General features: G+C 45.8%; 1 protein-coding gene and 1 long non-coding RNA gene across 2 annotated transcripts in view; one reads left to right on the top strand and one right to left on the bottom strand.

The window, feature by feature from the left end:
• IL16 (interleukin 16) overlaps positions 1-12,972 on the bottom strand; it is a 46,903-nt gene that overhangs the window by 13,574 nt on the left and 20,357 nt on the right. The window contains exons 7-13 of the mRNA XM_039492970.1: positions 10,525-10,635; positions 7,496-7,610; positions 5,089-5,162; positions 4,786-5,002; positions 3,514-3,631; positions 1,862-1,994; positions 825-912 (exon numbers count right to left, since the gene is read on the bottom strand). Coding sequence (XP_039348904.1) covers positions 825-912; positions 1,862-1,994; positions 3,514-3,631; positions 4,786-5,002; positions 5,089-5,162; positions 7,496-7,610; positions 10,525-10,635 — 856 coding nt within the window. The remainder of the gene's footprint in view (positions 1-824; positions 913-1,861; positions 1,995-3,513; positions 3,632-4,785; positions 5,003-5,088; positions 5,163-7,495; positions 7,611-10,524; positions 10,636-12,972) is intronic.
• The window catches only part of LOC120373914, a 34,781-nt gene that overhangs the window by 5,526 nt on the left and 16,283 nt on the right, over positions 1-12,972 (top strand). Inside the window, exon 2 of the long non-coding RNA XR_005585798.1 lies at positions 8,100-8,218. This is a non-coding gene — a long non-coding RNA (uncharacterized LOC120373914). The remainder of the gene's footprint in view (positions 1-8,099; positions 8,219-12,972) is intronic.

The raw sequence follows: 12,972 nt of genomic DNA, 5'->3' as shown, positions 1-12,972 counted from the left end.
AAATACTGAGTACAGCAAGGGCGGGAAGCGGCAGGGGCGGGGTGCCACAAAACATCAGCTTCACTGGAGTTGTCTCAGAATGTTTGGGGTATGTCTACACTGCGGCTGGGAACAAGCCTCCCAGTCTGGGCAGACAGACTCATGTTAGCAGGGCTCAAGCTAGCATGCTAAAAATGGCAGTGTGGACATTGTGGCTGGGACAGAGACTCCGACTAACAACCCATGCTCATCACCACCACACCAAGCCCAGTCTCCGCCCAAGCTGCACCATCCACTCCGCTGGTTGTAGTGTGCTAGCTCAAGCCCCCACAATGCAAGCCTGTCTACCTGAGCTGCACTGTAGACATACCGTTGGAGGTCAACCAGGTGTCTTGAGCTTTTTACACCATTCTCTGGCAGTATCTCTCAGGATGGACTTCAGTAGTATAGCTCTATGCTCTTTCCTCCTCCTTTCCCTTCTGCTCCAGGTTACTTAACTAGTCTGGTATCTCTGTCAACACTAAGGGCAGGTCTACACTAAGAGCGGGGGTCGAACTAGGGTACGCAAGTTCAGCTGGTGAATAGCGAGCTGAATGGATACCCCCTAGTTCTCTAACACCACTCACCAGGCGCCAGCCGGAATCAAGTCGCGGCTCCAGTCGACGCTCCACGCCCTTTTGCAGGTGTGGAGGACCGGAGTCGACCCGCGCTTCGAGTTCGAACTCGTGCGAATTAGATGATGGCGATAGTTCGAACTTCGAACGAACTCACACCGCCGTAACCGGCTGGTAAGTGTGCTGAGCCCTAAGTCATAATGTCTCAGCCAGCTGCATGAATTCCCTTACCTTCAGTATTCCATTGTTGCCTCTCCCGTCCAAATCTGTTGTTTTCCACAGCTTGTGAAACCGCTTCCTTTAGCTGCTGTTCAGATACCTATAAAATATCATGTCATTCTTGCAAAGCTCACCAAAAGATTGGTTCACCACACAACTCTCCATTCCTGCAAACCCTTTCTCACAAAAATAGTCCTTACTCACGCAGGTGGTCTCAATGAACCTAGTAGGCCTAAGCATGTGAGCAAGGATTACATGCATGAGGAAGGGTTTTCAGGCCTTTACTGAATATATATTACTGATTACAGTTGAAGCCTCTGTATTGACAATCTAGATAAATGGGACATTTTTCAAGAATAAAGGGTAGCTTATCTGTTGTACAAGATGCACAATTCTGGGGTTGCCATTATAAGGTATCTGGATGGCGTATTTTTTTTGGTGCACAAATTAACCCAGTTAATAGGTCCGACAGACTATTAAAAACATTTCTGAAAAAAATTCCCATAAGGACAAAATATTTCTTTCATATCACTCAATAGAATAGCAAGAATTGGCTGGGTAAAATTCAATCAAATCAAAACGCTGACTTTTAATTACATTCTGGGACAGAGGCTTAAAATTAATACTGTTGAGCTTCACATTCTATTCTTGGTGTATATTTAATCTTTCCTGGTTCTTACTCCTCAATGAGAAGTTTCATTTGAATGAGTTTCAGATACTCTTGTTTTCTAATAAGCATATGTTGTATATCATTGTTCCTGAAAACCTGTTTCTTTACCTTGTTTATTCAAATCACATGAACTCTCATGTCAGACACTATCTCCACTGATCCTTGCACCACATATATCTCTATATATAAGACAGCACACTATTTTGAATTTAAATATCTTGGGTTTGTACCTTAGCCTATATCTTAGGTAAAACCAGAGGTCCTGCATGTACATCGGCACGTTATTTACCAAACTGATTTATACCAATTCTGCTACCAGTATTGGTGTTAGTTTGTCAATATTTGTTTTATTCAAAATCAGAAAAATGTGGAATGCTACCTGTGGATCAGGGTGTCTGCTAATAATAATCTGCACAGCACCAGGACTGCAGTGGCTTAGAACAGTATAAACTTCATTAAGTGTCATATTTTGGACTGGTGCTTCATTAATTTCTATGATTTCATCTCCACACCTACGAAGGGATAAAAAAAAATAATCCAGCAAGAAGAGCAGACTTTACATTGTTATTTCTAGCATATTGTTCTATCATGACTGTGACTGTCCAAGAAACATACATTCATGTGGTTGAGCTTTGTTATGGTCACAGATTAAATAAGTGTGTTTCACTGGGTCCCTTCCCAGAAAATGGGAAGGGAATCAGCACTGAGGCATGACGCTTCCTCAATGGTGCATTCTCCATAAATCTGAATTCTCTGCACTTCCCACAGTGCACGTTTTGTATTATAATGGCAGGACAGACAGAAAATGACACAGAAGGCTGTCTTGTAGTGTACTGTTTACAGCCAGAACTTCCTTCCTGCCTATAATGTTGCATTTCACTTCTTGTTTGTGAAAAGTCTACTGCTTGCACTGAAAGGGCAGAAAGGGCAGTAACAGTGCTTGAGAGACAAGCTGGCTGAGGTAATATCTTTTATTGGACCTGCTTCCAATGAATGATATTACCTCACCCACTTTGTGTCTCTAATATCCTGGGACCAACAACACCGCTCCATAATACGGTGTCTGTCCTTTATATTAAATGCAAAAGAGCAACTTATTAATAATCAGCTTTTAGATACTAATTATTGGAAGCTCTGTTCACGGTTGAGCTCTGAGTCTTTCCTAATGAAATTCCAGCATGGCACAGCTGGGTACTATCGTGCCCTCTCTCCCCTCCATCCCAAACACGCACATGGGTGCTGAGGGTTTCAAAGTTTCAATCCAAATGTTGCAGAATTTGTGGCATTTTCAGCTGAGTTTCCAGGTACATTCAGGGTGCAGAACCGGTGGTAAAAAAAAAAAGAAATCCTTTGAGTTCTGCACAACTCTAAATAGACACAATGTACCAGGTCCTCCTAACGTTATCCTCTGGCGATGAAGCTCTCAGATCCCATAAGGTAAATTTCTGTTGGTGTGGAAGGTCCCAGACGCAGCAAAGCTGTATTTCTATCATACAGTAGGGGATAGAATTTGGGGAACGTGTGCAAAACCTCTGCAATGCCATCTGCACCCAGGAACACTGTGGGTGCACACAAATATTGGGGAGGGGAGGGGAAGAAAGGGGCAGGGCCAGTGGATCAGTAACTATGCGGATCCTCTAGTCATTTCTCCTTGAGCAGGGGAATAAACTGGCCCCAGAAATTATTCCTTCCATCAACCCCATCTAAAGGCCCATGTACTGCAAAGCTCATTTACTTGAACTTTGTGTGGGAGAGAGGGCAGCATTTGACCCCATGACAGACATTGTCAATATTTAGGTCAGTCTTAGTTTGATCCTCAATTTTCTCACGTATCTCTTTTCATTCTCAGCTCCTATTTTCCTGGATTATAATCCCATTTCTTGCTCTTACCTGTTCCTGTATATTGCAATACTTAGCCTCCTGCTTGAAGAGATGGGAGCTCCATCTAAGATGACAGAGCTTATCTGGCAGGGGAATGCGAAACTTTCATTCTGAAAGGTTCTTTGATTAAAAAAAAAACATTCAACATACCTGAGCCTCCCATCCATATGAGCTACAGAGCCTGGTGAGAGGGTATGGATAAATATCCCAGAAATGCATTGGGCATAAGGGACACTGCACAAACCAATTCCTAGGCCAACGCCAGCTTCTGAAAGGGTCCATCAGAAAGATGCATAAGAAATGTGAACACCAAAATAATTTCTAAATGAGAAACATCTGTTGCATCTGAAGAAGTTGGTTTTTACCCACGAAAGCTTATGCCCAAATAAATCTGTTAGTCTTTAAAGTGCCACCAGACTCCTTGTTGTTTTTGTGGATACAGACTAACATGGCTACCCCCTGATACTGTTTCTAAATGGTGGCCTCAAAACACGCTTGTTGAAAACAGAGCCATATCCTTAGGGTTATGCATTTTCCACATGCAAATGCACGTTTTTTGCACATGTAAGGAGGATGCACAATAAATGTTGCTAGCCACATTTGAAAATTTAGTTCACGCATTCATTGTTAGCATGTTGCAGATACAGTACAATGCAGCTTTATTTTGCAAAGGCTCTGTCGTGCAAACTGTATCCCAAATCATTTTACAATGAGAAATAGTAACAGAGAACAGGAGAAAAATGAAGAAGGAAATGTGGTTGTGTGTAGCCTGAAATTGTTCTCTTTTTTGTTTTCTGTGCAAAACACCTTTAGATTTGTAAGAACTCTTCCTCTTTACAGAGACAGCAGCCATTGAGTTGATGCAACCTATTCAAGAGATGAGTCACACTTATTTACTTTTGTTCTCTGTTTTGGTGCATTCTGTATTCTAAACTAAGTCATTCTTTCAACGGATGTGATTGTTTTTTGTGTCTGGACAAACACAGCAGTTGGGGGAAGAGACAAAAGAAATGGCTATTTTATAAAGCCATGAATTTGCACACTGAAATAGAGACTTCGTATACTTAAGAATGAGAGTTGTGTAATGTGCTTCATTAACTGAGTTTGAATGCTCAGTGAGTGGTGTCTCAGAGGGATTTGCCTTGTAAGGGTGTGAGGAGAACTGAAAGTGTCAATCTAGTGCCTGAGTGGAACAGTGGGTGGAAATATGGTAGGCGAAAGACAACAATTGATAGATAGCTTGGCAGGATATCATAGCAGGCACTGAGTCTGTATTAGGTGAGTTGGAAAAAAAAAATCTGTGCAAGCAGGGGAGGAATTAAGATAGCGTGAGGACAGACATGCAGAAAGTAAATGAACCATCAGTTTGGGAATCAATGTCTTGTTCCATGTATTCCTTGTTCAGTTTATTTTAGCACTTACCTTTGTTTAAGGAAACTTCCATTATGACCCTGTCATTGGGTTTTGTGGTGCGTAATGAGATGGCCGCACCATCTGAACTGAAAGAGCTGTTTTCCTTGGTTATCCTAGTGCTGGAGCTCAGAGACTGACATAAGTGTGACGATAGGTAGCTAGAGGCAGAATAAGGGGTGCTAAGGCTTGTCCTGACCGTAAGAGTGAGGAGACCCTTTTTGGCCTGCTAGAAAGAAAAAACAATGAGTGGGCTGAGCTTACGGGGACCTTTTGTATAAAAATAGAAATTGTGCTGTGAGGAGAGTGCATAACCTTGAATTTTTGTAAAGCTTCATAATGCGTTAATCCGTACATTGATTCTCCGTTCAGTTCCAGAATTTCATCACCTGTTTTAAAAAGGAATAATTTAAACTGTGTTACTAATTGCTATTACCGAATTGTGTGAGAGACAAATAGCCAAGAATGATCAGGCCTTGAATGTAGTAATGCAGTATTTCCCAAACTTGGGACGCCGCTTGTGTAGGGAAAGCCCCTGGTGGGCTGGGCCGATTTGTTTCTCTGCTGCGTCCACAGGTCCGGCCGATCACGGCTCCCACTGGCTGCGGTTTGCTGCTCCAGGCCAATGGGAGCTGCTGGAAGCGGCAGCCAGTACGTCCTTCGGCCTGCGCCACTTCCTGCAGCTCCCATTGGCCTGGAGCAGAGAACCACAGCCAGTGGGAGCCACGATCGGCCATACCTGTGGATGCGACAGGTAAACAAACCAGCCCAGCCCACCAGGGGCTTTCCTTACACAAGCAGCATCCCAAGTTTGGGAAACACTGGTGTAATGCATGGAGATGAAGATATACCACCTACAGCACTGATTTCAGTGGGACCAGACAGAGCCCTTTAGTGAAATTAAAATGCTGCTATAAATATTACGTGCTCTAAATCAAATGTGTGAAAATTAAGTTAATGTTAGACTCCTCCCCAATACAGGAAATTATTAGAATTTTTACATTTTCAGTATTGCCAACTGTCACAATTTTATCCTGACTAAATATTTTGGGTTGGGGCTTTTTTCCCTGCTTCATGAAAAGATAGGGTTACCAACTGTCTAATCACACAAACCCAAAAATCCTTGCCCCCGCCCCTTCTCAGAGGCATCGCCCCTACCCAACCCCTTCTCCAAGGCCCCACCCCGCTCACTCCATCCCCCCTCCCTCCATCACTTGCTCTCCCCACCCTCACTCACCTTCACTGGGCTGGGGCAGGGGGTTGGGGTGCGGGAGGGGGTGAGGGGTGCAGGCTCTGGTTTGGGTGGTGCTTACCTTGGACGGCTCCCAGTTGCTGGCACAGGCAGGCTCCATACCTGCCCTGGCCCCATGCCAGTCCTGGAAGCGACCAGCATGTCCCTGCAGCCCCTGGGATGGGCAGAAATCTCCACATGCTCCCCAAGTGCTGACTCTGCAAATCCCATTGGCGAAGAACTGTGGCCAATGGGCTATGTGGGAGCGGAGCCTGCCTTAGCCCCGCTGCACCACTGACCAGGATGGGAGCCACCTGAGATAAGTGGGGGCAGGGGGCTCCGCGCTCTGCCTCCTCCCCGCGCTGCTCCTGGAAGTGGTCAGCATGTCCCTGTGGACCCTGGGGAGCCAGGGGGTTCTGCATGCTGCCCCTGCCTACAGTCACCACCCCTGCAGCTCCCATTGGCCAGGAACTGCGTCCAATGGGAGCAGTGAAGTCAGCGCTCAGGGTGTGGGCAGTGCACGGAGACCCCTGCCCCCTCCCCCTCAGGGGCCGCAGGGACGTGTCAGCCACTTCAGGGAGTAGCATGGAGTCAGGGCAGGTAGGGAAATTCATAATTTTCAGCACGTGGGCAGAGCTCTAAGCAAGAGCCTTGGAGCTGAGGACACAGACCAGCCCTGCCACTGAGCCCTGCCTTCACGTACAGTCCTAGGAGAGGGGAGTTGAGGAAGTGGTGCCGCTGGGTCCCAGGCACAGACATGTTGCTCTGGGGTCAGGGCAAGAAGAGGAAATGGATGGCAGTTCCCCTGTCTTAGGGGTGAGGATTGGGAAAGTGGCGTCTCCATCTGAGCAGCCTGGGAGAGGCATGCATTTCTGTGGTCATTAAAGCTTGCCTTTTTCAGCTTGAAATGATCACATATCTACACTGGAAGAGGAGTAGAGGGGAGTTAAAAAGTCGAAAGACACACTAAACAACATGATCTAATTTTTAAAAAACCTCACCCTCCTGATTTTGGGGGGTTCTGCTGATGATTTTTGATCTCGAGGTTGGCAATACTGCAGGTGAATGACTAAAAACTTTGAAATTTCACTGAAAAATGGGGGTTAAGGGGAAATAGCAAAAATATTTGGTTTCCCCACTCCAGTTTTCTGCCTAGCTCTATTTACAGTGGCTAAAAAGGGAGCTGAGTCACTAGCCTCTCTTCTGAGATTATAAACAGAGGAGCCATGCCACTTAGAATGTGGATATTTGTCATGCAGCCAATGAAATTAAACTGCCATCTCATTTCACAGCAGTCACCAAACAAGCTTCAGGGGAAAACAACTTTCATTCACAGCCCACCTGAGCTGGCTTTGACCTTTATGTCACCAATCCCACAAGCAATCCGATCCTCTTTTATTCTACATTTTAAATGTCTGTATTGCTTGTGTGCTAGAAAGTTTGTAACACCCCAAACAATCATGCTAAATATTTTTCATAGTCACTTCCTACCTTCTTGTAACCTTCCATCAGCAGCAGCAGCTCCACCTGGAAAGATGGTCTTTACATAGATACCAATGGGCCCATAAATGCTGTCCTTCCCTCCAACAATACTGAAGCCCAACCCCTAAATTATGAAAGAGAGAGAGAGAGACCATTTTTATTTCTCATAATGGTTGCACTGTTTTCCCTTCTGTACTAAAATGCTACATGGGCAATAACAATTAGCAAAACTGCATGGTGGACATTAATATGTTCATTACAAGATTTAAAACAAAGGTGGATATAGTGATCCCCAACTTAAAATTTCAGTTAAATATCTTCTAAATTCTTCTTTATAAAAGTCACAAACAATTAATTTGGGACTATATATGTGCTGCAATAGTAACGTCTAATGATTAGAGCATAGGATTTAAGTGCCATACTCCTGACTCTGCCACTAACATAATGTGTGGCCTTGGGCAAGTCATTTAACCTCTTTTGCCTCAATTTCCCCACCTATAAAATGGAGCTGATATTCACTCAGAGGGATGTTCTGAGACTTACTTTTGGGGGAACTCTGCAACACTGCTCACCTGCAGAATTCATGTCCCCCACAGATTTTTTTTCTCCACAGAAAATACATTCTGCCAGGGATTGCTGTGGCACCAGAACAGAGGGAAGTCGGTTCGCCAGCCATAGGGAGGCTGCCAATAGGGAGAACAAGAGGCTGCCTTCCTCGCAGCGTCCTGCCAGGTGAGGAGGCACAGGATATGGTGGGGACAGACAAAGCAGGGCAGATGGGGCTGCTGGGATTCTAGGACTCTGAAGGGCTAGTTGCAGGGGACAGACTGGTGAAGGAACTGAATGGGAATGGGGCTGCAGGGCCACAAGAGGATGGGGGTGTCTGCGTGTGGGTGCAGGGCCAGTGGAGGTGGGAGGTGCCTGGGGGTGGTTGAGTGAGAGTGTAGGGACACATCAAGATGGGGAGGTGTGCCTGGGGATAGGGAGGGGGTGCAGGGACACATGGGGATGGGGGAGTGAGGGGCAGGGGTTGCATAGGAGCAGAGGGTGGCTAGGTGGGGGTGCAGGGACACATGGGGATAGGGAGAGGAGGATGCAGGGCCACATGGAGATGCAGAGAAGGGGTGGCTGAGCTGGAGTGCAGGGACACATGAGGACAGGTTCAGATGTGCCTGACTGAATGGGAGAGGCTAGGGGTTAGCCAGGATCTGCATGGGGGAAGGTCCCCAACTCCCTAACAATCTCCTTCCTCCCTCTCCCCCCCCCCCTCCAAAAAAAACCCCCTGATCCCTACTTCCACTCACATCCAACAATCCTCCAGGTTCACTCCAGGCTCCTTCCCAGCAATTACTTCCCTCTCCCTCAACTCCTCCATTACCCCTGACTCCCCCAAACCCTATGCACTGCTTCTGAGGATGGAGGGAAATATGTTTCTGTATCGTAATGTAAATGAATTATTACTCAACGTTCTGTATTAATATGCCTAGTAAGGAAACTATTTGTCAAAAAAAAATTCCTGAATCTTTTTTGTTGTCTCTGTTGTTATAGACATACTTGCTAACAGGTATTTTGAAATTGGTGTGATTATATTGTGTTATTTTGACAAAAAATATGCAGAATTTTAAAATATAGTGCGCAGAATTTTTAATTTTTTGGCACAGAATTCCCCAAGTAGAGACTGTACTTAATTAATATTTGTAAAACAACTGGAAATCCTTGGATGAAAAGTGCTATAGAAGTGCAAAGGACTACACACAGTGGGGCCCTGATACATGACTAGGTGCTACCGTAATACAGATGATGATGATAATTTATTTTATTGAACTCCACAGAAGGACTTTCTGATAGCTGTCCCTACATCTGTACTAGACATTATTTAGAAAGAGATCTTTATTAGCAAATTTACAGGCCTAAAAGGCCCGTGTTTAAGTTCTAGCTTCCATATTTTATGCATCTCAAGTTACAAATGAAAGTCAGTCAAAAAATAATCACACATGCTAATACAAATGTGTGGCCAGACAGAGAGCAAGAACATCCCTTTGGCATTTTTATTTGTAAGTGTGATAGCAATCGCCTTCTCTCTGTCTTGCTAGATATGGTCTTTGTAAATCTAAGTTTTGGTTTTGTGCATGTGTACATGATTTTGCCGAGGGTCTTGCTTATGTAACTATGCTTTATCACCGACTGCATCTTGTGGAGTTTCCTGGCTTAACAAATCAGGATGATGCAAGCCGCAAGGCAGAGTTTAACTAGATGATATAAACAAAGCTGGTAATATGTTGCCATGGAGAACATGCTCTAGCTACTGTGCACACATGCAATTCCCATTAGCCTCAGATATGCATGTGCATGGAGAGTGAGCCCTCACTTAGAGTACAGGAGGTGTGCTATGAATTACTGCAAAATCCGAATCGAACTGAAGACAAATTACACTAAAGAGACAATCCTGCAAGGTGCTGAATTCCCTCAATTTGTATTAAATCAGTTGGGAGTTGAGAGCAGTCAGCACCTAACAGGATAGAGTTCAGCTTTAATCTTGCTGTGTGAATGTTTGGTGTTTGTGAAAGGTGACAGATCAAAAGGTTCTGGAGGCTGCAGTCCTTTATTTACCTGGAGGTCAGATACGGTACAGGCAGTGCATTCTTCCCCACACTGCCAGTCCACCACTGTCTCTCAGCTCTGACTTGGAGGGAGCATCTCTAGAAGGGAGAGGCTAATTCAGTCGCCACACCCTAGTCAGTCAGTGCCCCTCGTTGCTAAGAAGGATGCCAATGAATGTCAGCTGCTGGTGGTGATTGTGTGATATGGACATATGTCCATTAGGAACTGGCCTGTGACCAGCAACACACGACACAGACCACCAAACAATCAGCAGAGGATGGTGATTTTTAGTCACTGGCTGCCCAGGCCCAGATTGGAGCTGGCAACCTAGAGGTGAAAGGCTTGCTGTCCCCTTACCAGCCTCCCTGCACCATTCGCTCCCCATTTGATATGTACACCTGGGAAGATGACTAGTAATCTGTTTATGAGCATCTCACCTTCCCTTGGCCTTTCATCAAAACAATGTTTGATATTACGGAAGCCTGTGAGCCACAAGACGTGTGCGTTAATTGAGCAGTGCTCAGCGATCTAGAAGGTCTTGAAACCGCCTGTAAAAAGAAAAATAGTTTTAATGCAGTGCCAGGCATTTGTTGTACATACCAGATGAATGTGTGCAGTTGCTCTGAGAGAGTATAGTCTTAATGGAACAACAGAGATCCCACAAGCAGAAAGTGCTGGGTTTTTAAATATTTATTTGCATGATTCAGATAGCTCGTTTATCCAGGAACCAATGGGCTACAGAATTGCCTGGTACTTTAGCCTTTTTTCAGATGCATAGGATATTCAGCTAAAACCCTGAGGTCCTTATAGAGTATGGGCTTGATTTTGAACTTGCTTAAATCATTTCTATGCTTGTCTAGCTACAGTGATCCAACCAGATTTAGAATCTAGACCCTAGAAGTACTCTCTAATAGTATCTACTATTTGAGTCATATCATTTGGGTTGGCATTTGTTATTCCCATGCCAGAATTATGTGTTTGAAGTCTTTAAACCACGACTTGAGGAGTTCAATAGCTCAGACATAGGTTAGGGGTTTGATACAGGAGTGGGTGGGTGAGATTCTGTGGCCTGCATTGTGCAGGAAGTCAGACTAGACGATGATAATGGTCCCTTCTGACCATAAAGTCTATGATTCTATGTTTGGACATTTGGGTCACGACAAGCACTGTTGTGTAAAGGCCTGAGTACAGCACTGTGAATCCAGATCATCTCCGGATTTCTATTCTTATTATTTATTGCTATTACTATAGCACCTCAAGGTTCAGTCTAGTCACAGACCAGGACCTCGCTGTGCAGTCCTGACTTTGCCATTGACTAGCTCTGTATCTTTGTCACCATTTTTCTGCCTGTTTCCTTTGCCATCAAATGGTGAAAATAATATAAACTTACCTATAGCATCTTGCTGTTGTACAACTATTAGTTCATGCCAATATAAGCGCTTCCAGGATGTAAACAGCTATGTCCTGTGATTAAGTAGTAGTACAAAATTCTTCCAAACAGTGAAGGAAGTAGCTCTGTTTTGCCTGGATATATTCAGTGAGAAGCTGATAACCAATTTGCAAGTAGTCTGCTTCCCCCAGGCCTGCACAACGCGTGGGCTCACTGTGCGGCCTGCGGGGGTGAGTAGGTGGGCTCACTGTGCAGCCTGTGGGGAGTGAGTAGGCAAGTGGCAGGTGAGGGAAGGGGGCTGAAGGGGCGGGTGGGCAGTGGCGGGAGGTGAGGATGCGAGCCGGGGGGGGGGGGAGGGCGGAGGAGGCGAGCAGGCGGGCAGTGGCGGAAGCGGGCGGGCAGTGGCGGGGGCTGAGGAGGCGAGCTGGCTGGGTGGGGGGGCTGAGGTGGTGAGTGGGCGGGGGGTGAGTAGGTCAGCCGCGGGGGGGAGTGGGGCGCTGAGGAGGCGAGCGAGGAGTCAGTGGCTGACCTGTTCTACTGATCTGGTCTGGCTCCTGTCCCCTCTCCAGGGATTGCAGCTGTCTGGAGGTGCTGCCTTCCATGCCTTCCTCAGTCACACCTCTTCATTCAACAGGGCAATTGATTACAAAGTTGGGGGAAGATCTTATTCTACTTCTAGCAAAAAGACATTTTTCTTTTACCTTAATTATACTACCTTAGGGGCCTGCTATAACATATTACCAAGGTTCAATACCGCTGTTCCGGTGGGGCAGTGCTGGGGAAGGAGGGTTTGTTTCTGCGGGACGGGCGGTGCAGGGAGGGGGGGAAGTATTTCAGGGGGGCTTGGCGGCGCTGGGGGTGGGGTTTGGCAGGTCCGGGGGTGTTCAGCCCTCAGCTGTTTTCTTTGGAGTAATATGGCCCTTGCTGCTTTACGAGTTGTGCAGGCCTGGTTTAATAGATGGTAGATTTCTTAATTTGTTTCCAGCCCATCAGGCATGACCAGTTTTAATATGAGTCTGTATCTGTAGTGATATACCTGTAAGCAGGGTATTAATGAGCTCTACCCTGACATCCAGTGATGAACTGGGGAGAAAGACGTTGGGGCAGACCGTATTTGCACAGACCCACCTATTCTGCCTAGGTGTTCAGCAAACAAAGCTGCTTTGCCAAAGTGATCAATTTTGGCTGGTTTTGGGTTACAACCCACTTTGAATGCAGGGGTATCCTTATTGTATGAGTAAAGGGCAGCAGAACCTAGGTTCAGTCAAGGCATACAGTACTAACTTGCTAAGTAGAGGGTAAGGATGCCAAATCCCACTAACAATGAGAGCGGATGGGGACTGGTGCTCCTACCCGACGGTGTGCACTCTGCCTAAAGAGTCCTAGCTACCGTTTGACCCGCCCCTCTCCCGTGTTTAAAGACAGAGCTGATTGGACTCAATTGAGAGGCCTTGTTTCTGTTCAGTGATTACTAGAGCTGAAACCGCTGATGAGC

Source organism: Mauremys reevesii, linkage group 10, assembly GCF_016161935.1.
Source record: "Mauremys reevesii isolate NIE-2019 linkage group 10, ASM1616193v1, whole genome shotgun sequence".
Taxonomy (NCBI): domain Eukaryota; kingdom Metazoa; phylum Chordata; order Testudines; family Geoemydidae; genus Mauremys; species Mauremys reevesii.
Note: the sequence above shows the minus strand (reverse complement) of the source record. Positions and strands in the feature narration are given on the sequence as shown.